Here is a 21889-nt window from a genome sequence, read left to right on the forward strand (position 1 = left end):
GCCACAGAAGCTTTTCAGGGGGGTGTTAGTCCCACTTTACAGGTGAGAACACTGAGGCCTCCTGTGCAGTCTTAGTGACCCTCCTGGTGTCACACAAAAGTGGGGAGCGTTGCTAACACTGGGAGAGCGAGGTGGGGCGGGCACGTCACGGTGGTGGCCGAGGTGACACTAATCGTCCTCTCTGTCCTTGCAGCCCTGCTGTCCTCCTGGTGCGAGGAGCTCGGCCGCCTGCTGCTGCTGCGACATCAGAAGAGCCGCCAGAGCGACCCCCCCGGGAAACTCCCCATGCAGCCCCCCCTCAACTCCATGAGCTCCATGAAACCCACTCTGTCGCACAGGTGAGAGGGCAGTGTCCCCAGGGCTGGGCCAGGGGCTGCTTGGGTGGTAGGCAGGCTTGGCCTCGAGGTTCAGGAGGAGGAAGGTGGCCAGGCTGACAGTTGGGAGGCTGCTCGGGGGCAGCCTGCATAAGGCGGCCTTGGACTGCGCAGGTCGGTTGAAAAATCCCTGTCAGTGGACCCGCGCAGTCCAAGCCCACGCTGTTCAGGGTGAACTGCACTTTCACCGGGAAGATCAGCGCCGGTCTGACCATCCTCCTCCACACTGTACCGAGTGGCGTGGAGGAAGCAAGCTCCTTCTGCCTTTTCATAAGGAGCCGGTGGGCCGGGTGAGCGTGGGGCTGGGATGTTCAGGATTTGGTGCTAGGAGGTCCTGGCTGTTTGAAGATTCAGGTCCCGCTTGAGGGCTCTCAGGACAAGCGGACAGAAGAGGGTGAGGAATGCCCGGAAGCTTGGATTCCCAGGCTGTTTTGGGGACTCTGTGACTTGGGTTTCTGTAGCTCAGGTCATGCAGTCACGCCCGTTACAGGCCACAGAGGGCAGAGGTGGGCGCCACAGCACCAGGCTGTGGTTGGGGCCAGTGCCTCCAGGCGAGGCCCACCCTGAGGAGGTGTCAGAAAAGGTCAGGTCACTGCGGCCCCGAGGCAGCCCTGAGGGTGCCGGTGGCCAGGAAGAAGCTTGAGTACCCACAGGCTTGGGTAGAGCCTTAGGGTTTGGGAAGCAGCGTTTGGACTCGCTCCCTGTTTGGTCCTGACCACGGAGCTGTCGGAGGTGCAGAGCCCTGCCCAGGGGAAGGGCAGCCTGGAGAGGCCAGCCCAGGGCAGGAGGGGCTCCAGCCTGCAACCAGGCAGCAGGACCCCTCCCAGCCCCTGCACTGTGACCCAGACTTGACGCCAGCAAGCATTTCTGCCTTTTGCTCCCGGATTTTTAATGAGTGGTTAAAACGCCATTTGTGATTGACACATTGTTCGTATGCAAATCAGTGCTGCAAAGGTAATTAAAAGCCTACTAAATCTTGTTTCACTCTTAATTTGATTACAATCAAAGCCCGAAATTGCTGGGGAAGACTCTGAGGCTGAAGGGTGCCACCTCTTCCAGCTGAAGGGTGCCACCTCTTCCAAGTGACCCCCAGAGGAGAGGCTCCTGGGCAGGACCCTGGTGCTCCCGTTGAACCTGGGCAGTGTGATGGTGCTCCCCTTGTACCTGGGCAGGACACTGGTGCTCCCCTGGACCTGAGCAGGGTGCTGGTGCTCCCCTTGTACCTGGACAGAGTGCTGGTGCTTCCCTTGTACCTGAGCAGTGTTGCTGGTGCTCCCCTGAATCTGGGCAGGGTGCTGGTGCTCCCCTTGTACCTGAGCAGTGTGCTGGTGCTCCCCTGAACCTGGGCAGGACACTAGTGCTCCCCTTGAACCTGGGCAGGGTGCTGGTGCTCCCTTTGAACCGAGACAGGACACTGGTGCTCCCCTTGAACCTGGGCAGGGCACTGGTGCTACCCTTGAACCTGCGCAGGGCACTGGTGCTCCCCTGGACCGGGGCGGAGTGCTGGTGCTCCCCTTGAACCTGGGCAGGGCACTGGTGCTCCCCTTGAACCTAGGCAGGGCACTGGTGCTCCCCACTGCAGCAGGTTGGGGCATAGGCCCAGGAGCCAGGCTGCCGGGCGTCGACTTTCAGCTCTGCCATCTTCTAGCTGGGTGACTTTGGAGCAGTTCCATAACCTCTCTGTGCCTCAGTTTCCTCATCTATAGAAGTGAAAAAGCAGCAGCACAAGACCTACATGCTCGTCACCAGGCCTGCACACAGGGAGCCCACTGGACTAGTTGTTATTCTCCCAACCCCAGCCTGGTGACATCGACTCTAATGTGGTCATTCATGGTCAGCTAACAAAGAAGGGGTCTAATTCCCTTGGTCATATCACACCACCTTCACCACTTTCATTTTTAGCTATTGCACACCTACCTAAAAGCTCAGTTTGTAATTAACCCTTCTTCTTGCCCCCAGAAAATTAAAAAAAAAGAAAGAAACAGTAAGTGAAAGGGAGATTGAAGGACTCATAAATCCTGCTCCATCAGTTCCAGGTTGCCAAAATGCACGGATCTTTTCCTTTCCTCCTTCCTATTCAAAAAAATTTAAGGCCCTCCAATATGCAGTTAGCTGCACAAGTTCCTCTCAGCTTCACCGCAGGGAGGAAAGAAGCCCCAGTAATTGTGATGATGGAGAGCGCTGTTAATGGTTCCCCTAAATTAAAGCGGGTGGGGGCTTTGGCTCCTCACTGCCTTGTGTTTCATTAGTGATAACACTACAGCCTCGCACAGAGACAGGGCCAGTAGAGCTGGATCGGGGAAATTCATTAGGGTCTGACAATGCCCTTAATCGGAATTCGTTATTTCTCCCAAATAAAGTGGCTGTTAGAAGTGCAGGGGAAGAAATAACTCAGCCCTCCTCCTCTTCCCTCCTGCAGACACTGCCACGGGAGGTAACCATCCCTCCCTCTTCCTGGGCTTGACTCATTTCCCACATTTAGCAAACACCAGTCACTGCCCATGGAGCTGGCAAACACACCTATGAGCCATCTACTCTAACTGCAGTGTGAAGAGCTCTTTATAATATTTATGAAAAAGGTGCTGAGGGAACCAGGAAAATTCCCTTGGTCCTGTTTAGGAGAGTCACAAAAGAGAGTATCCAGGCTGGGCTTTGAAGTAGAGGTAGGAGTTCACTAGATAGAAAAGGGAAGACGGAGGAACACGAAGGAAAGCCTCAGAGGCGTGGAAGATATGTCCAACAGTCAGGAATGATAATAACGCCTCCTCCCATGGGTAGCATATTTGCAAAACTTGCAAGCACCTTCAGTGTATCATCAAGTGAATATGGGTACTTACAGGGCAGTCAGGCTGGAGAAAGGGAGAGAAAAATGTTAGTACAGTTGAACAGGGGCTGTCTGCCAGGCACTGTGCTAAACTTTACCTGTATTTGTATGATTCATCCTAGGAGAGTGTTAGTCCCATTTTACAGATGAGAAAGTTGAAACTGACTTAAGTAACATGCCCCAGATCATAGAAATCACCAGTACCAAAGCCAAAACTCCCCAAAAAGTTTAAGTTCAGAGCCCAGATGGGTAAGCACTGTCCTGCAAGGCCTCCCTGTGCCATTTGAATATCAACCTCAAAAATGTTAAGTCAGAACCCTTGAACATTTGCCGGTAAACGGAGTTCAGGCCAAAGCTAGTGATGTGATGTAGAAAGTGTTGTTTTCCTGGGACACTGTTTGGGTTTTCTCTGCAGCCTGTCTTTGAGGCCAAACTTTACATATCCTCTGTCCCTTCATGCGGGGGCCTTCCCAAAGATGACGCCCCGGGAAGCCCCCCGAAGCTGTCCTGTTCTCGGTCATCCTCGCTGCACGTGCCTCCTTGCATTGTAGCCATCTTTGTAGGGGCAGCTCTGCCTACTGGATCCTAAGCCCCCTCAGATGGAGGGATGGGCGGGCCCCGCTGTGCCCTAGCCCTTGAGCTCTGGGACCCAGTGACTCTCTGCTCCTAAAAGATGCTTCCGTTGAGCTCACTTAAAGGAATTAAACAAGTTCTAAGTGAAAGTCACTTCACATTGTCTCTGCATGTAGAAGCCACTACATACATCATAACAAGAGCAACAATAACCGCAGCCAACGGTTTTGGGGTGCCGAGATGTGCTGGAGTCAGTCATTTTGCCTTGCACATGTGGGCTCGCTTAATCCCCATGACAACCTCTGGAGGGAGGGGCAGTTACCATACCCATTTTACAGGTGACACTGAGGCACAGAGAGAGTAGTGGCTTCGTTCACCTCCCTCTGTCCCTCTTTCTGGAGGGCAGGACCGCCCACTTCCTGGGTGCAGGTGCCTCTGGCCACAAGCACGTGTAGGTGGTCGGCAGTCAAACTTAATGCACGGACACTTTCGTTCATCCCCAGCTGCCCTCGGATGATGAACACGGTCGGTGCTGTTTCTCCCTGGCACTTTGATTAGCAAGGGCTCCTCAATCCTGTGCGGGTGGGAAGGCATCTTGCCAGGAACAGGGAGCCCGAGAACTCGGGCTCCTGGACAGGGGGGCTCGTGCACACCCCAAAAGCAGGAAGAGTGAGTGGACATGGCCAGGGCTTCCTGAAGAAAGTGGCCTTTGGAGGAGGAGCCTGGAGAGGATGAGTGGCATTTCTCAGGGTAGGGACGAAGCATCCATCTGGGAAGAGGTACAGAGGTGGGAAAGCAGCTAGCTGCCCCCTGTGTTAGAAGGCGCTTGGCAGGGGAACACCGCTGAGATTGCACGCGGCTCCTGGCACTGGTGCCTCTGCAGGAGGAACGGGATTTGAGGCAGTTCTGGCTGCAGGGCTGTGGCTGGGGCAGCTCAGACATGAGGCCGGGTCTGGCTGGATCAAGGATGTGCAGAGCTGGGCAGGATTACTAGGCGTGGGGTTCTCGGATCCTGGGGGCTCAGGCCTCCCTCTGCCCAGTGGGCAGCGGGGAAAGGCCAAGGACCTCTGGCCTGGGCTGGGCATATCTGCTGGTGAAATAGGACTTGCCAGAGGGAGGAAAGGAGCCTCGGGACACCCCTACACACACACACACACACACACACACACAAACACACACACACTCTTATCTTTGTCACCCTGGGCCCCCTCTCATCCTGTAGGGCCCAGGAGCCTGGCTTGTCCCTGATCCTTGGGCACAGGGACTGGGCAAGCCCCAGTGGTGATGTCTGGGCCTGGGCAATGGCATCGGCAGGGCTGAGTGCCGCGCCTGTGGGGGCGAGAGTCTTCGCTGTGACAGCAGGAGCTGTCTGCCCAGGAGATGAGTCACAGCCGTGTTGGTGCGGCTGCCACTTCTGCTTCTGCAGCAGGTGCAAGTGGAGGCGAGCGAGTCCCCGAGACCACCCCTGTGTGTGTGCCCGTCTCCTCCCCCGGTGTGCACAGCAGCCTGCCAGCGGGGCTCGTGCGTATGCACACATACGTGTCCCTCATACACACGCTTGCCCACTGGTGTGCGCCTGGGCTCTGGGGGAGCCTACCAGCCAGACGGCGGAATGCCCAGTTTGGGAACATGGGCTAAGTTTGCTTCTCACCAAGTTTGGGGTAGAGGGGGCGAAACAGGAAGGAGCCGGTTTCCGCCCACAAGGCCCACCCACAGAGCGGCAGGCAGGCAGTCGGAGCTGTTTGTGGGCCTGTGAAGGATCCTGGTGAGCAGGGGCCTCCCCTCTGAGGTGGTGAGGCAGCAGCTGCTGGCCTCTGGGGCTCGCCCGGCTTCACTTCCTCAACCTGCAGGTGCCATGGCGGACGTCAGCCTGCCCGCGGGTAGAGCCTGTGGGGCAGGAGACCTGGAGGGAGAGAGGACAGACCCGGCTTGTGCTCTGGGCAGTGGCTGGGGGTCCTGAGTTCCATCCAACCACACCCAGGACAGAGGCCCCGCGTGAGAGGGGGTCCAGCGGCTTCCTCGTTGTCGTGGGCAGGATTACCAAGAGTGGGGCTCTCGGGTCCCAGGCGCTCTGGCCGCCCTCTGAATGGCAGCCAGATATGGACAGAGGAGGGAGGTACTTCCCAGCAGGCAGTCGCAAAGGCCGGGGACCTCGGCCTGGGGAGCAGAGGTTTTTCCGGCCCGGGCGCCTTGCTCACTTTCCTGTGCTTCTCCTCCCGCCCGGGTTCTCTGGGTCCCCCGTCGGCACCCCCAGGTGTGTGTACTGTGAGCTGTCTGTCCCCTGTGGCCTGTGCCTCTGGGCCTCGGCCCCTCTCCGAGGACCCCTTCGGTGGGTGCCTGGCCAGTAGGGAGCAGGCAGGAGGGCCGGTCCCTGAGAGCAGCTCCTCTCCCCGTTCTCGACCCGCTGTTTTCCCCAGGAGTCATGAGTACGCCTGAGTCTGGGTCACTTTCCAGCTCAGAAAGCCTCCGTCTGCATTCTCCTCTGACTCACCGCGGGCGCACGGCCAAGGCCTGTGCTGTTCGAGCCCACCTGACCCACAGTGAACGTGCACATCACACCCTGACCTGCCCTGGGAGGGCGCATCTGGACTGACTGAAACCAAGACATAAGGTCAAGGACAGCATTCAGGCTTACCAATGACCTCGCTCGATTGCTGTGTTGGTCCCTCTTTTTCCCCAGCCCCGTTTGATGTCATAACCCGATCGTGTTTCATGACCAGCATCTGGAACACGATGGGTGGGGGTGGCGGAGGGCGCCATTCTCAGGCCCACTTTTACAGATGAGGATGCGGAATGCATCAGTCTCGGAAACGTGCCCCAGGTCCCTGAGCCAGGAAGGGTCAGGACCAGCACTTGGACCCAGGCTACCGAAAGAGGCAGGGCAAGAGGAGAGGGGATGGAGTGGGGTTGCTCTCACACCAGGAGGCCGGGACAGGCCCGCCAGGGAATGACTGGTGAGCAAGAGACAAGAAGGAAGCCCGGGCCAAGCAAGGGAAGAGCAAGCATGGACACATAGTGACACGGTCCTGCCCTTCAGCCAGAGCACCTCTGCAGGGTACCCACCCGACTCCACCCACACTGCCAAGGGCTCCACCTGGCAAGGAGCGGGTACAAGACCCCCAGCAGCCCTCCGTGCCTGTGGCACAGGACAACATCCCTCCTGGAAGTCCTGACCTCCGGGTGTGAGTGAAGGTCTTTGTCTTCTGCTGACTTTCTGAAGACACAAGCGAGATGGAGGCATGAGATGCCCTCTGCCATGCCACCCTCCTCCAGAGCTGCTCCCCCCACGTACCCAGTAGTGCCACCTTGCAGGCCTCATTCCCGCCGGAATACCGTGGGCCGAGGTGGGACCCCAATTGAGTGCTCTGCCTTTTGTCCTTCCCGGGGCCATGCATCTTGTGTGCAAGGTGCCAGAGCGTCGGTGCAGGAGTCGCTGAGGGACGAGGCAGCCCAGCCTGGCACCCCCGGGGCTGGGACCCTGCCAGCCCTCTCTCTGGGTCTGCTGGGCCTCACTCTCCGCCTGCACCATGGCCGCTAATAAAAGGAAGCCACTATTGAGCACTTACTGTTTGTAGGGCAGGGCCTGAGGTTAGGCCCTGGCTTCTGGTGTTTGGTGGTTCCTCGAGAGATGTCACCAAATAAGGTGGGTCCTGCTGGGCCTAGCGAGGTGACTGGGAAGACATGGGAACAGCAGGGGGTGTGTTCCGGGATGGAGGGAGCCAAGGCGGGAAGCCCGGTGGGACGTGGTCAGGGTAGGTCATTTCGCAGTGTCCGTTTGGACTTTGCCTGGTAACATGGGGGCAATTGTAAGCCTCTGACTGTGGCCAGGTCTCAGGTGCCGGAGCGCGTAGCGTGGCGGGTGTGCACAGAGGCGGTGGGAGAGGTGGCTGAGACCTGTGCTCTGGAGGGAAGAAAGTGACAGAGGAAGCACCTTCCAACGGCCACGTGGGCCGCCTGGGCAGGCAGCCCCCCACGAGGGCCCGGGAGGAAGGGGAAGAGCCAGCACTCAGCCTGGGGCCTTCTGGCCTTTTCTGAGAAGGGCCCGGGAAGTTCCCAGGGGAAGCTGGTGCAGGGGGGTGAGAGATGGTTCTAGACAGCCCCTGAGATCCGATCGTGGCTGCAGGGGGCGCTGAGAGTCAGCCTGCAGGTCTCTGTCTTCCTCCTCCATAGTGCGGCCTGTGGACTTCAGGCTCGGGTGAGACAGACAGCCTGGGGGCGGCACCTCTTTGGTGCTGGGGTGTCAGGAGAGGTGGCCACCCTGGCAGTCTGTCACCATTTGAGGTACACCTGTCCTGCACCGGCCTCCGTGCCAGGCCTTGGGGATGCAGAACTGCCAGGCTTGGCTGGGAGCCGCAGAGCATGGCGGGTGGTGGGTACGCCCTGTCCTGCTCAGTGTCCGCAGCCCCTGAGAACCCCTCTGTCTCCCTTTGCAGTGATGGGTCATTCCCCTACGACCCTGTCCCCTGGCAGCAGAACACCAACCAGCCTCCCGGCTCCCTCTCCGTGGTCACCACGGTGTGGGGAGTGACCAACACATCCCAGAGCCAGGTAAGAGCCTGTCCTGCCCCCATCATAGCCCCTCCAGGTGGGACCATCCCTCGAGCCCTGGGGCCCGCGGGTCACAGGCCAGCCTTCCTTGCTATCCCAGGCTCTGCCCAGCTGGAAGACCAGTGTACGGGGCACACCCAGCCGTGGGCATGCCTCCACCCAGGATGGGCTCACACCTGCCTCAGGAGGGCAGCATCAGGCCCTGGGCACTGCCCCCTCCTGGGGCCTTCCTGGGGGAGTAGCTTTCATCTCACGGACGGACCACAGGGCTTCTTCCCCGGCCCGCGCGGTTCCTTGGTTGGGTAAACGGAAGGACTTCCTGAGTGTTAATGGCATCAGGGCTCCAACATCTGGGGTCTTTGACCCTGGAGGACCTGCTTAGATTTCAGCAAAACGTGAAGCCTAAACTTGTGACAAATCCCTAGTCAACCCTGCCCCCCACTCTCATGCCTTCCTCTTTTCTCCACTCCTTCCTCTCTGCCCGCCCAGCCCCGGTCCCTACCATGGCCATGAGGCCGGCTCAGGGCTACTGCACCCTGGAGGGACTCACCTGTGGTCTCGGGCCACAGGGGCCCCTTGGCCAGGATTCTGCTGTCCTCCGTCGCTGGCAAGTTGGGCTTCTCTTTGCTGTCACATGGCAGCCACCAGGGCCTCTGCGTGGCCACCCTCTGGGCGTCCGGGCCCCTTTGCTTCCCCACCTGCCGGTGCAGGCCCAGCTCCTCGCTTCCCCGCTGGCCGAGGTTCTCTCTGCTGCCTGCTTCTGGCTGGGTTACTCCTCTGATCATCGTGCACTCTGGGCACAATAAATGCCCCCCTTTATTCTCCTTTTCCTCTCTTGCCCTCCCTCTGCTTCATTTTCTCCACCGCCCTTTCCCCGTTTCTTCTTTTTTCTCCCCATGTCACCTGGGGCTACTCCCTCGGGTGACAGCCACCCTTTCTGCCCACAGGTCCTCGGGAACCCGATGGCCAATGCCAACAACCCCATGAACCCAGGCGGCAACCCCATGGCGTCGGGCATGACCACCAGCAACCCCGGCCTCAACTCCCCCCAGTTCGCTGGGCAGCAGCAGCAGTTCTCGGCCAAGGCGGGTCCCGCACAGCCCTACATCCAGCAGGGCATGTACGGCCGGCCCAACTACCCCGGCAGCGGCGGCTTCGGGGCCAGGTGAGCCTCAGAGCGCCGGGCACCTGCTCTTCCCCTCATCCAAGCAGAGTCCGACCTAAGTCCCAGTGCCACGCTTCCTGGCCTGCAGGGCGGATGAGTCCAGGCACCTCTGCCCCCAGCCGTCCCATCAGATGAAGGGACATCATTGTCCCTCGTTCTCGGGCCGCTGATCCCTGGCCCACAGCAGCTGGGTGGCATTGTGACAGCCACCAGGCCCATGGGGATAGAAGGACCCCATTCCTCAAAATGTGCTTCCTCCTCACGCCTGTGCAAGTTGGAAGACACTGAAAGCTGGCTCAGGGGAGTTCAAGGGCAGCTACAGACGGGCATGGGAGCTCCGCCCTGCCTGCTGCTTACAGAGGCCGAGCTGTGCAGAGGCTGAGAGTCCCCGGTTCACAGGAAGAGGGAGAGGGCAAGGAGCCCCCCGGAAGGTGCTCCGGCACATGGGTGGGGTGGAGGTGCCCCATTTCTCCTCTTGCTGCCCTGCTCTGTCCAAGACCACCTCCCTGACCTCACCCCTCCCCAGCTCCCAGGGCTGATGGCAGCCCTGCCGAGTACCAGCGCAGCAGGTGGTTCAACGCAGGTGCCATACGCACCTGAAGCTGCATCGCCAGCCCATCCACCTCTGGAGGGCTCTCTGAGATTCCACATCCTCCTCCAGGGCTGAGCAGCAGGGCGGGCAAGGTGCAGTGATTTAATGCACAGGGCAGTGAGCATCAGCCACGTCGAGCCAGGGCTCCAGGAACACAGCAGCTCGGTGGTCGCCAAGTGGCATGAATGGCTGCCGACCCGCAAGAGGCCCCTGTCCCCTCTGGGCTGAGTCTAGACACCTCCCGCTTCGTGAGCAGAGGGCAGGAGGCCTGGAATGGCCCCATCCTTTCCCTCCCAGCGCAGGCATGTCTAACTCTCCCCTTCTCTCCCTTGCAGTTACCCCGGGGGTCCTAACGCCCCCACAAGCATGGGCATCCCTCCGCACACCAGGCCGCCTGCTGACTTCAGTCAGCCGGCCGCCGCTGCCGCCGCAGCTGCAGTGGCAGCAGCCGCAGCCACGGCCACGGCCACAGCCACTGCCACTGTGGCAGCCTTGCAGGAGACGCAGAATAAGGATATAAACCAATATGGACCGGTAAGGGCCCCTCTAGTCCTGGTCCAGTCTCGCCCAGCCAGCCCTGCAGAGAGCTCCCTGGTGTCAGAATTGGGGTGTTGGTGCCCGTGGAGCTGTGTATGCTGAGGGAGCTGATGGTGTCGGGGTACATTGGGTTTTCGTGGGAGCACATGGAGGTTGTGTTAGGGTGTGGATGTGTCTGGTTGGGTGTAGAGTGTGTCTGCATGTGGGCAGAGGTTCCATATTGCTCTCTGGGCCCCTCCTCACCAAAGAGGGCTCGGTGTCTAGCACAGCCTTGTCACCAGCTTATCTCTGGGTGCCTCTGAGGGCCATTGCTCTCCTAGTCAGCATCTGTAAATCCCGCCCAGGTCCTAGCTCTGCCCTCCTGACCTTCAGAAGGACGAGGTGGGGTTTGAGGAGGGGGCAGCCCCCACAGGAATGCAGGACAGGTGCAGGGGTGAGACAGCAGGGCTGGTGGGCTGAGGTAGGAACTGGGTCACATCTGGATGGAGGGTGTATCTCCGTTGGCCAAGGACCAAGGGTGGGCCCAGGGCTTCCAGGAAAGGGGCTCCTGCCTCCATCCTCATCCGCCTCCATCCTCCCACGTCCTGCCCGCCCCGCACCCTCTTACCCATTTCCTGCCTGCCTCCCTGGGAATGCTGCCTGTGCATTGGAGTGGCCATGCCCCACCCCTAACCCCTCGGGCTGCATCTTTCCTGTGCGGTCTGCAGAGGGCAGCAGTGAGCCCAGGAGGCTGGCTGCTCCTAGGGGCCTGGTCCCCAGTGGCAACCACACCGGAAAGTGCCCCCCATCCCAAGCCCCCCACCTCCCTCCCCTTCCCTCCCTGCACTTTCAATGCATGTGGCATTTTATTCTTTTTTTTTCTTCTTCTCCCGTTGAAGGTCTGTTCCTCTTTCCAGATGGGTCCCACCCAGGCGTATAACAGCCAATTCATGAACCAGCCCGGGCCACGGGGGCCTGCCTCCATGGGGGGCAGCATGAACCCTGCAAGCATGGCGGCTGGCATGACACCCTCCGGGATGAGCGGCCCTCCCATGGGCATGAACCAGCCCCGGCCGCCAGGCATCAGCCCCTTTGGCACACATGGGCAGCGGATGCCCCAGCAGACCTACCCGGGCCCCCGGCCCCAGTCCCTTCCCATTCAGAGCATAAAGAGGCCATACCCAGGAGAGGTGAGTGTGACCGCAGGCAGGTGGTGGGCAGGAATGGAGGAGGGAGCGTCCTGGGGCTTGAAGTTGTGGGAAGTACCTTGGAAAGGGATTGACCCCCTTGGAAAACCTGGCCCAAAAGCTAGAGCCCGAGGAGTCAGGGGCTCCTGGGTTTAAGCCCAGCTCTGCCATTTCCCCGCTGGGAGACCTTGAGCAAGTCCTCCCTGAGGCTCAGCCTCGTCACCTGGAAAAGGCGGTGGCGCTCAGCCTCCCTCCGAGGGCTGCTTGTGGGACTTGAGTGAGGAGACGAGGAGCTTCGCCCTGGGCTGGCGTGGGAGGGCCCGGCGAGCCGTGGCCTCTGTCAGCGTTCGTGTTTGTCTCGTGTGGGCGGTAGCGGGGACACTGGAAGGAACTACACTTCCATAGGCCCACAGCCTCCCGCCCGCACCAGGGCTCCCCCACTTCCCTCCAAGCATTAGAGGGGAGACAACAGCCTGTAAGCGTTAAAGACTGGCCACATCGGAGAGGAGGCTGCAAGGCAGACAGCGTGTTTCCGTCCGTAGTCAGCTGCTCTACAGGTCAGATGCACACCTCCTGCCTCTGGGATCCGAGGCTTCAGCAGGAAAGACAGGTCTGAGCAGGGACCCACATGGGGCTCCAAGTGAGGTCAGGGAAGGAAGGCCTTCTGGGGGTGTCCCCAGGCCTGCAGGGAGCACTCAGACCACGGGCTGGTAGCAAGTGGCCTGTCTGGTCAGCTGCAGAAGACACGGGGATCCCAGAACCCTGGGCTGGCACACAGCCCTCAGGAAGCCTGCCTTGATGCCTCCCCTGGACAGAGCCCTTCTGAGCGTCTCCCCAGCACTCAGCTTGTGTGCCCAGTCCCAGGTCAGCTTCACCCCTTTGTCTCGGAACTCTGGCCTTCAGCCGGGGCTCACAGTGAGTTTAAAGCCCTAAGGCCGTAAGTCCCTTCAAGGTCCGTGGGGTTCCTCGGCGTCCACCTTAGCTTGGGCTAGCAGGTGGCTGGGCCACTGGTGAGCTATCCTGAGTTCTCGGGGAGGGGTCAGGGATCTCCAAAAACACCCAGGAGCCTGGGCCAGGCCCTGACATGGCTTCAGGTTGGCACCAGTTCAGGAAGGGGCCAGAGGAGGCAGTTGGCCCCCAAGATCTTGGCTGTTCTCAGGGGACCTCGCGCTGTTGGCCTCACTCCCGTGCTCAGCCCTCTCAGCACTCTGTGTGCTCAAACTCCTGTCATCCCCACTGCCTGGGCCACAGGGGCCTCCGTAGCCCAGCCAGCAGGGCTGCTAGCACCCAAGGAGCTGTCCCTGGAAAAGGCTGGGGCTTCCTGGTCATCAGCCTGACATCGGCCCAGAGCCTGCCTCAGTGCCCCGTTCCCTGCTGTCCTGCCGCAGCAGGGCCCACCAGAGGCTCTTGATTCTTTTTACTAGATCATCTTCTCCCTAGAACGCTGGGGTGACCCAGTGCAAAGTACCTGACTCTGGGCTGTGGCACTGGGTGGCACAGCTAGCACAGGCTGGCCCTGTCCGGGAAGCTGACATCAGCTTGACTGACACCCCCCAGAGTCTGTGAACTGCTGGGCTCCTGGGGTGGGGCTGAGTCAGGGCCCCTGTCCCATACAGGATCCCTTCTCCAGCCTGGGGGACAGGCGCAGCCTCCAGGGATGTGGCTGGGACCTCGCCGTCGCAGAGCCACGTTCACAGCACGGAGTTAGAGTTCCTCAGCACTGCAGACGCCTCCCACCTCTGTGCTTTATCCGGTCCTTCCTTCAGTCCTTGAGCGAGTGTTTATTGAGGGCCTGTTTTGTGCCAGGCCCTGGGACAGAGCGTCTCCGAGACCTCTGAGGCCAGAGGGCAAGAGAGACAATGAATGGACAAGGGGTTTCAACACCAGGGAAAGAGAAAGCACTGGCTCTGCAGGACATAATGGCTGGGCCACTTGATCTTACTGATGGGAAGGGGACTGGAGGGTGGAGGCCAGCATGGGCAGAAATGGCATGTGCACCTCATAGCTCTCCGAGGACCGTGCCCCTGCCTGTCCCTCCCCCTCTCTGGAGCCCTCTCTTCTTCTCTCCTCTCCTTTCCTCTCCTCTCCTCTCCCCTCCCCTCCCCTTCCAAGTGCCTCCCCTGAGAGGGTTTTCTTAGCCCTTCGCCACCCTGGTCTCCTGACTTCTGCGCGGATGGCCCAGAACTGAACAGTGTGTTCCACACGGCGTGGGGTGTGGGGACATTGCCCTCCGACAGCCTCAGATGCAGGGTGGGTCACCTCCCGGAGGCGCAGCCTGTGGTCTGTGTGCCCGTCACATACCAAGCACCAGGAGAGAGACGCCCAAGGGGGCTGTAGAATCAAGCCCCCACACAGTGGTGTTAACGAGAGGCTTTAGCCGTACCCCCAGAGTTCAGAGGGCCCGGTGCTTTGAAAAAGACGGCTCAGGGCCAGATGGACAGAATGTAATGTCCCCACGTGTCTGGGCAAGAAGCGCCCCAAGCTCATCGGCTCCACCTCCCTTTCCAGGTGGGAGGGATTCCGAGGGTGGGAAACGGCAGGGACAAGGGTGGAGAGAGGTGGGCGGTCCTGGCAGCCCAGCCAGCAGCTCAGCTCCCAGACACTGACGGGTTCCCGCTTTCTCTGCTGCCACAGCCCAACTATGGAAACCAGCAATACGGACCAAACAGCCAGTTCCCCACACAGCCAGGCCAGTACCCCACCCCCAACCCCCCGCGGCCGCTCACCTCGCCCAACTACCCCGGGCAAAGGATGCCCAGCCAGCCGAGCTCCGGGCAGTACCCGCCCCCCACGGTCAACATGGGGCAGTATTACAAGGTGAGTCCCCCCCTCACCCCCACCCCACCGTGTCTTCGAGGTGTGGGTGTCCCCTGAAGTCACCAGGACGTGTCCTTGCCCGGAGCTCTGCATGTAGTGACCAGAGGCCAGGCTAACTTCTCTTGGTTCTTCTCCTCACGGGCTCAGAGGATGGTTTTCCTTCTCCTTTGACTGCTTGCAGCACACCCAAGATAATAACAATAAAGGAAATACGTCTTTTAAAGGGAAAGCACCCTGAATTCATTAACATTTCATCAAAACCCTGTTTCTCCACGTGCGTGTCCAACATGGTGTAGAGTTGTGGCTGTGGTTTTTTTTTTAATCCTCACCCGAGGGTATTTTTCCATTGATTTTTAGAGAGAGAGGAAGAGACAGAAACACTGATGTGAGAGAGACACATCAGTTGGTTGCCTCCCGTATGCCCCCAACCAGGGCCAAGAGACTTCGAGCAAGGTGCGTGCCCTTGACCGGAATGGAACCCGGGACCCGTCCGTCCTCAGGCCGACGCTCTATCCACTGAGCCAAACCGGCCAGGGCGTGGTGCAATGTTTTAATCTCTGACAGGAGATCATGAGCATGCCACTTGTTGCCTCCGTGTCCCGTGGTTCCACTTGCGCTGGCCGCCTCGCATTCCCCGGAGGTAGCTGCCGTATTTATCCTTCCTGTCTGGTGGGCATTGGGTTTTTCCGACTTTTCGCTTTTGAAATGATACTACGATGAATGTCTTCGGGCACATAGTGTCTTCCTTCTTTGGGATTAGAAGACTCTGGAAATAGCTTACATGTATTTGCCAAGGAACTATGTCAACTGACAAGGCCACCTGCCTTGTGGCATTACTATTTTTGCTCCAACTTCGGCACAATCGTGTTTGTGTTTTTGTAAGCTCTTTTGCTAAGTTAGTAACTATGGACAGAGAGAAGGGGAACGCTGCCCCCAGGGGGTGAGCTGCCCTACCCCCTCTCCTCCCCACCCAGCACGGGGGGCCTCTTCAGCACCCCTGTACTCCCGGCAGATTTCATTGCAGGAGGGAGAGCGGCTTTCTCTCCACTCACGTGCTCTTGATCTTGCTTTCACAGCCGGAGCAGTTTAATGGACAGAATAACACCTTCTCGGGAAGCAGCTACAGTAACTACAGCCAAGGGAACGTCAATAGGGTGCGTAGTTTTTGTCTTAGGAACTATGCCCCAAGTGCCTCCGAATGTGAGGGGGGCCTGGCAATGGGGTGCACTCTCAGGTCATCTGCTCTGGGGCACATGTGCCTGGCCAGAGAATCCGCAACTTCGGGTGGCAGGGCCGGGGGGGGGGGGGCGCGGCGTATGGGTGGCCCTGACCGGTCCTGGAAGAAAGCAAGGTGGGGACTAAGAGAGAAAGGGAGAGGGGCTCCTGGGGAGCCACTGCCCTATGATGCTGCAGACCCCAGTGGGGTGGCCTAGAGTCATGATGTGGGAGCAGGAACCCTGGGCTTGGCCCAGCTCTTTCCTCCCGGGGTTACATCAGACAAGTCCCCATCACCCAGGGCCTGGGTCCCCATTGGTCAAATGGGCTGGGGGGCCCTGCACCTCCTACCTGTTTTCTGATGGGGTCAGAAGCCTGGGTGCAGCCAAGAAGGAGGGAGTAGTTTTTCCAGGGGCTCTCCTTCCTCAGGGGAGCAGGGCCCATAGCCTAGGACCTGGGTTGGGTGGGGTGTATGTCCACAGCCATGGACCCTTCTCTCTCTGTGACCCCATAACCTATGTGTGCTTTCTCTTTCCTTCCAGCCTCCCAGGCCAGTTCCTGTGGCAAATTACCCCCACTCGCCTGTTCCAGGGAATCCCACACCCCCCATGACCCCTGGGAGCAGCATCCCCCCTTACCTGTCCCCCAGCCAAGATGTTAAGCCACCCTTCCCACCTGACATCAAGCCAAATATGAGTGCTCTGCCACCACCCCCAGGTGAGCGCCCCACTCTCCCTGCCTGTGTCCGGCCAGGAGCCAAGGGCTTGGAGGTTGCCCTGCTTTTGGGGACTGGGCATGTAGAAAGGGCAGGAGGGCTTGAAAGCCACACCCAGAAGGGAAATCTGAGGTGGGGTTCACCTGCCAGCACCCTCCACCTGCCAGCACCCTCATCACCTGCCTACCACCTGAGGCTGGGGGAGAAGAAGCTGGGAAGGGGCTGGGAGAGGAAGCCGGGGCTCCCAGAGCAGGGAGCCTGTGGGGGGAGGAGGAGACAGGGATGGCCGGGATGGGGCCTGGTAGACTGGGAGAAGTGATGGGCTTGCTGGTGTATAGTAGAGCACACAGCCCAGCTTCTGTGGCCCTGTTTGCACCCACACCTGTGTGTTCCTCTGAGCATACAGCCAAGGGGGCGTGTGATGGGGGTGAATGAGCCCCCCCACGCCCCGGAGCCCACACTTCTGTGCGCCCGTGGCGGCCAGAGGCCTGTGGCTCATCGGCTCCTCCCCCACCCAGCCACCCACAATGACGAGCTGCGGCTCACGTTCCCCGTGCGGGATGGCGTGGTGCTGGAGCCCTTCCGCCTTGAGCACAACCTGGCCGTCAGCAACCATGTCTTTCACCTGCGGCCCACAGTCCACCAGACGCTGATGTGGAGGTGAGTTCAGGGCGGGGGCACCGGCCCAGGCTGGGTGGGGAAGGCCCTGGGGGTGACATCAGCCTGCCACCTTCACCTGTTCAGCAACATTGACTGGGCCCTCCGTGCACAAGGCCCTGGGGATGTCGTGGGGAACCTGCAGGTACAGGAGACAGACAAGCAACTTCCCATGTGGCCTGAGGGAAGAGAGCTGTCACTCACCCCAGTCCCAAGAGAGTGGTCAGGGACGGCTTCCCAGACCTACAGGCTGAGTGCAGGGTGTTAAGGGCAGAGGCCCTGAGCTGGCAAGAGGAACTTGAGAGCGGCTCCTTGTGGCCAGAGCAGGAATGTGGAGAGAGAAGCTGGAGTGAGAACAGGGCTGGGTGGGGCAGAACGGACAAGCCTTAAAGACGGCGGGGCTGCCACCTGGCAGGGCTGCTGCTCAGACACTAGGGCAGGCGTCTGAGCGGCTGGAGGTCCCTGCTGGGCCAGGCCCTGTGTTTCCTGCCTTCCATGCCTGATCTTTGACCTTTTGAGTAGGCAGTGCTTACCCGGTTAACAATGAGGAAACGGAGGCCAGAGAAGCTGATTAGCTTGGGGGGTTCTCACAGCTGGCAAGGGGCGGAGCTGGGACATGGGCCTGGGTCTCTTGGATGCCAGAACCTGGTGGTGCCTGCACCCTCAGTCCTTCCTTCTAAGTCAGGACTCGATTCCATGCCATGCCTGTGACCAGGGCCACTCAGCTGCCCACTGAGCACTTCGGAGGCAGGAGATCGGTCTGAGATGGTGCATGCACACACCTGCCCACACACCTGCCACCTCGAGCAGGCTGCAGTGAGGGCCAGAGACAGCTGGGTGGCCGTGAGGGCATGCGGCTCAGGTACTCAGCAGGAAGGTGGAGAGACCCTGGTGCAGGGGCCCTGCTCACCCACCCCTCCTTACCCATGAGTGCCCTTGTCTACGAGGTTTCCTGTAGCCTTGCTGGGTTTCATGTGTATATGGTCACTGCTGGGTTTGTGATGTGTCTCCTTTTAGTGATGTGTCTTCAAGTCCTACTCAGGGGGCCTGAGCCAGACCCCATCCTGGCCTGGGTGCTTCTCCCACACAACAGGAGCCTTGCAATGGGCATAATCAGCCTTTCGGCTGGTCTTGTCAAATTAGTGTCTTTTAGATCCTCTGTTCCTGTCCGGGGGGTGGGGGTGCTGGGCGGGGAGGCATGGCCCTTATAGGGCTGGAGATCATGGCTGGGGTGAGGGGGTGGCTGGAGTGAATGGGTATGTGGACTTATGGGGGGAACTGGGTTGTTGGGATGGGTTTTGATTGGAGGTGAGGGCAGCGGGGATATCCAGGGTGAGAGAGGAGAGCTTGGGGAGGCTGGGGGAGCAGTTGAGGCCAAGGATACGGTCTGCATGACACATGGGGCTGTACTGAGTTCGGGATGCGTGGCCTGGCGAGGTGTCATGGAGGCCACGGGCAGCCCCCTGGCAGAGCCGACCTGAGCCCCGCGTCACCCCGCCCCTCCCCCAGGTCTGACCTGGAGCTGCAGTTCAAGTGCTACCACCACGAGGACCGGCAGATGAACACCAACTGGCCGGCCTCAGTGCAGGTCAGCGTGAACGCCACACCCCTCACCATCGAGCGCGGCGACAACAAGACCTCCCACAAGCCCCTGCACCTCAAGCACGTGTGCCAGCCAGGCCGCAACACCATCCAGATCACCGTCACGGCCTGCTGCTGTGTGAGTGTGGGGGAGCGCTGGGCACAGCACAGGGAGCCAAGGTCCTCGACCCCCCTTCTCAGCCTTGTCCTTGGGTCTTCGTGCCCTATCCCCACAGCCACTGAAGTGGTCTTTGAGGAGCACACCCCAGAAACGTACAGGGACACTCTCGGGCAGAAAGGGTGGAGGATGCGGGGGGGGCAGTGGTGGGCAGGGCTGGGAAGTGAGGCAGGCTCCAGTCCTGATGCCCAGTGTCCCCCGACCCATCCCAGGGCGTTTCAGTGTCTGTCATAGCCTTGTTGGCTTAGAGCAGAGGCAGCTGCTCCCAGGCAGTGACCCTAGGGGTCCCTTGACTCCCAGGTCCAAGGACACTTCCTGGCCCTTGAGGGCTTTCTCCCCCAGGTCTCGGGGCACCTGCTCCTGAAGTGTGTCACTGTGGACATGGCCTCCTAGGGGCCTCGGGTACAGGGGCAGCCGAAGAGGCTACAGGTGGGTGGGCCATGGGGGCCGTGGGACAGGACCAAGCATCACTCTTCCTTGCAGTCCCACCTCTTCGTGCTGCAGCTGGTCCACCGGCCATCCGTGCGCTCCGTGCTGCAAGGCCTCCTCAAGAAGCGCCTCCTGCCCGCTGAGCACTGCATCACCAAAAGTGAGTGCGCGCCAGACCCCAGCCTCCCAGGCACGGCCCATCGGGGACCTTTGGTTCCGTGTGCGACACCCCGGGGCCCTGAGTGCTCCTTGACACCACACCCCAGCCCTGGCTCCTGCCCTCCTCCGGGGCCATGGCGATGATCCAATGAGCAGGGAACTGTAAGACCCGGTGGGAATCCTGACCCACCGGGTGCACATCACAGGATGTGAGGCTGATTAACACAAGCCTGTCCTGTGGTGCAGACAGGCCAGGTGGGCTGCCTAGAGGAGGTGAGCACCTGGAAGGATGGGAAGACCTGGAGAAGGGAGGCATCTTCACTGGGAGGGAGGCCCCCACAGCTCACGCCTAACTGTAGACAAAACGACTTGTCTCAGAGTCCGTCCCTTTGGAGGAGTCCCCAGGTGACCGTTCTGGGGGCGCCATGCGGGGAGGTGCCCTGCTGCTCCTCCCTGTGATTATGCTGCATGTTGCCGCCTGTTCCCGAGAACCCCGCCGGGCAGTCCGTTGTCCATTCTCGTTTCCACACTCACAGAATTAAGTGCAGAAGTGCCTGAGGAGGCTCCGCTGACCCAGAAAATCAGTGGAGAAGTGCCAGACGGGGTTTCTGCAAGTGTTGCAGAAAGTCCCCTTCTTAGGAAGGCGGGGCTTGTTCTGCGGAGCCTGGGGCACTGGCGCGGTCCCTCCAGGTGCACGCGCACTCCACACGTGTCGTACGTGGGGCTGCCGTTGCAGAGTGCGGGGCGCCAGGGGTGCCCGGCAGGCTGAGCTCCCTTGGCTAGTTAGTTATTCACAGAGCCTCCCAGTGTCGGGGAGGGCAGAGAACCAGTGTTTCAGCTGCTTGAGGAAGTGGGGAGGGGCGTGTGGAGCAGGGACTGCCCTCCTTACCCACCTGTGCCTCCCACCCCACAGTCAAGCGGAACTTCAGCAGCGTGGCAGCCTCGTCGGGCAACACAACCCTCAATGGGGAAGACGGCGTGGAGCAGACGGCCATCAAAGTGTCTCTGAAGTGCCCCATCACATTCCGGCGCATCCAGCTGCCTGCTCGAGGTCACGACTGCAAGCACGTCCAGGTGAGCCGCCCGCAGAGCCGCTGGTGTCTGGCCGGGGCGGTGAGGGGGGAGCATGGGGCCGCAGGGCCTGCCCCTGACCTCTGAAGGACACAGTAGCCACCAGCAGTGATTCCACCATGTCAGCCATCATTTACTCTTGGAGCACCTGCGTGCTCGGGGCTGGGGCCAGGAGGCTGCAGAACTGGATTTAGGCTGTTCCTGCCCCGGCAGATGGCGGGTGCCAGCTGGAAATCCCGCCCATACAGCCCCGGCTGGTTCAGGACCTGATGCAGGGACGCCTCTGCCCGGTCACTGCTGTGTTCCAGGGCCTTGCCCGAGCAGGTGCTCAGGAAATGAGTGACCGTCACAGTCCGGGTGGCTACAGCAGATGCTGTGCAGATGCAGGCAGCCCGGGGTGGCGGGGTTCACTGTCCTGGGGCTGCTCAGGGAAGGAATCCCAGAAGAGGGTGTGGGAAGCCGTCCGGGAGGAGCCAGGTGTGGCCTGCAGGGTGGGCAGGAGGAGAATAGGCTTCAGGCCGGGCCAGCTGCCCTCTCAGCCCCGCCCTCCCACTCACCTCCCAGGGCTTCCTATGGGAGAACGATGTGGGTAAGATGGACACCTGGTCACTTACTTGACACACACTGGACCATGTGTGTCCTCAGTACCTGGGCTGGGTGGGTGGGAGACTGGAGTCCATGCTGCCCCCAGCCTCAGCAAGAGGGGCAGTTAAGGGCACGACCAGTGAGGGGCAGCTGCGGGGGAACCAGGAAGGATATAGGCACAGGGTGGTGTGAGGGGGCCTGGGCAGAGGTGTGCGGGGACAGAAAAGTAACCTCACCCACCAGGCAGCCCTGCATCTCTCCACCATGTCTCCCTCCCTGGTGGGAGGCCTTCATAGGGTCTCGGAAGCAGTAGCATTGCATCAAAGCAGTTTCTGAGAGTCCTGACCGCTTCTGTCTGTCTGTCTGTCTGTTGGCCTCTGCAGTGCTTTGACCTGGAATCGTACCTGCAGCTGAATTGTGAGAGAGGGACCTGGCGATGTCCTGTGTGCAAGTGAGTGACACCCACCCCAGTGGAGCTCCTCAGCCTCCCGGCCCTGCTCTTTGGGGTCCAGCACCTCCGCCGGCCCTAAGAGCCAGCAAGAACCCACCTACAGCAGAGGCTCGGATGACAGGAGCTGTGCATAGTCATACTCCCCTTGTAGCAAGCGGTCACAGGGCCGCCTCCTGGCAGTACCTGCAGCATAACCAGCAGCGGGGACAGGGTGTGGTTGACACAGTGGGCGGGATGGGCTGCGCGCCCACC

The 21889-nt window shown here is 60.3% G+C and overlaps 1 protein-coding gene across 9 annotated transcripts in view; it reads left to right on the plus strand.

The window, feature by feature from the left end:
• Positions 1–21889, plus strand: part of ZMIZ1 (zinc finger MIZ-type containing 1) — a 221228-nt gene that overhangs the window by 188341 nt on the left and 10998 nt on the right. For 7 of the 9 annotated variants that reach the window (XM_036337244.1, XM_036337252.1, XM_036337245.1 and 4 more), the window contains 13 exons: positions 194–338; positions 8205–8319; positions 9267–9484; positions 10412–10610; positions 11492–11782; positions 14414–14596; positions 15673–15750; positions 16354–16528; positions 17045–17186; positions 18693–18903; positions 19426–19531; positions 20444–20604; positions 21570–21637. In XM_036337244.1, coding sequence (XP_036193137.1) covers positions 194–338; positions 8205–8319; positions 9267–9484; positions 10412–10610; positions 11492–11782; positions 14414–14596; positions 15673–15750; positions 16354–16528; positions 17045–17186; positions 18693–18903; positions 19426–19531; positions 20444–20604; positions 21570–21637 — 2092 coding nt within the window. The remainder of the gene's footprint in view (positions 1–193; positions 339–8204; positions 8320–9266; positions 9485–10411; positions 10611–11491; positions 11783–14413; positions 14597–15672; positions 15751–16353; positions 16529–17044; positions 17187–18692; positions 18904–19425; positions 19532–20443; positions 20605–21569; positions 21638–21889) is intronic. The other 2 variants (XM_036337248.1, XM_036337251.1) reach the window with 2 other exon arrangements.

Source organism: Myotis myotis, unplaced genomic scaffold (genome assembly GCF_014108235.1).
Source record: "Myotis myotis isolate mMyoMyo1 unplaced genomic scaffold, mMyoMyo1.p scaffold_m19_p_15, whole genome shotgun sequence".
In the NCBI taxonomy this organism is placed as follows: domain Eukaryota; kingdom Metazoa; phylum Chordata; class Mammalia; order Chiroptera; family Vespertilionidae; genus Myotis; species Myotis myotis.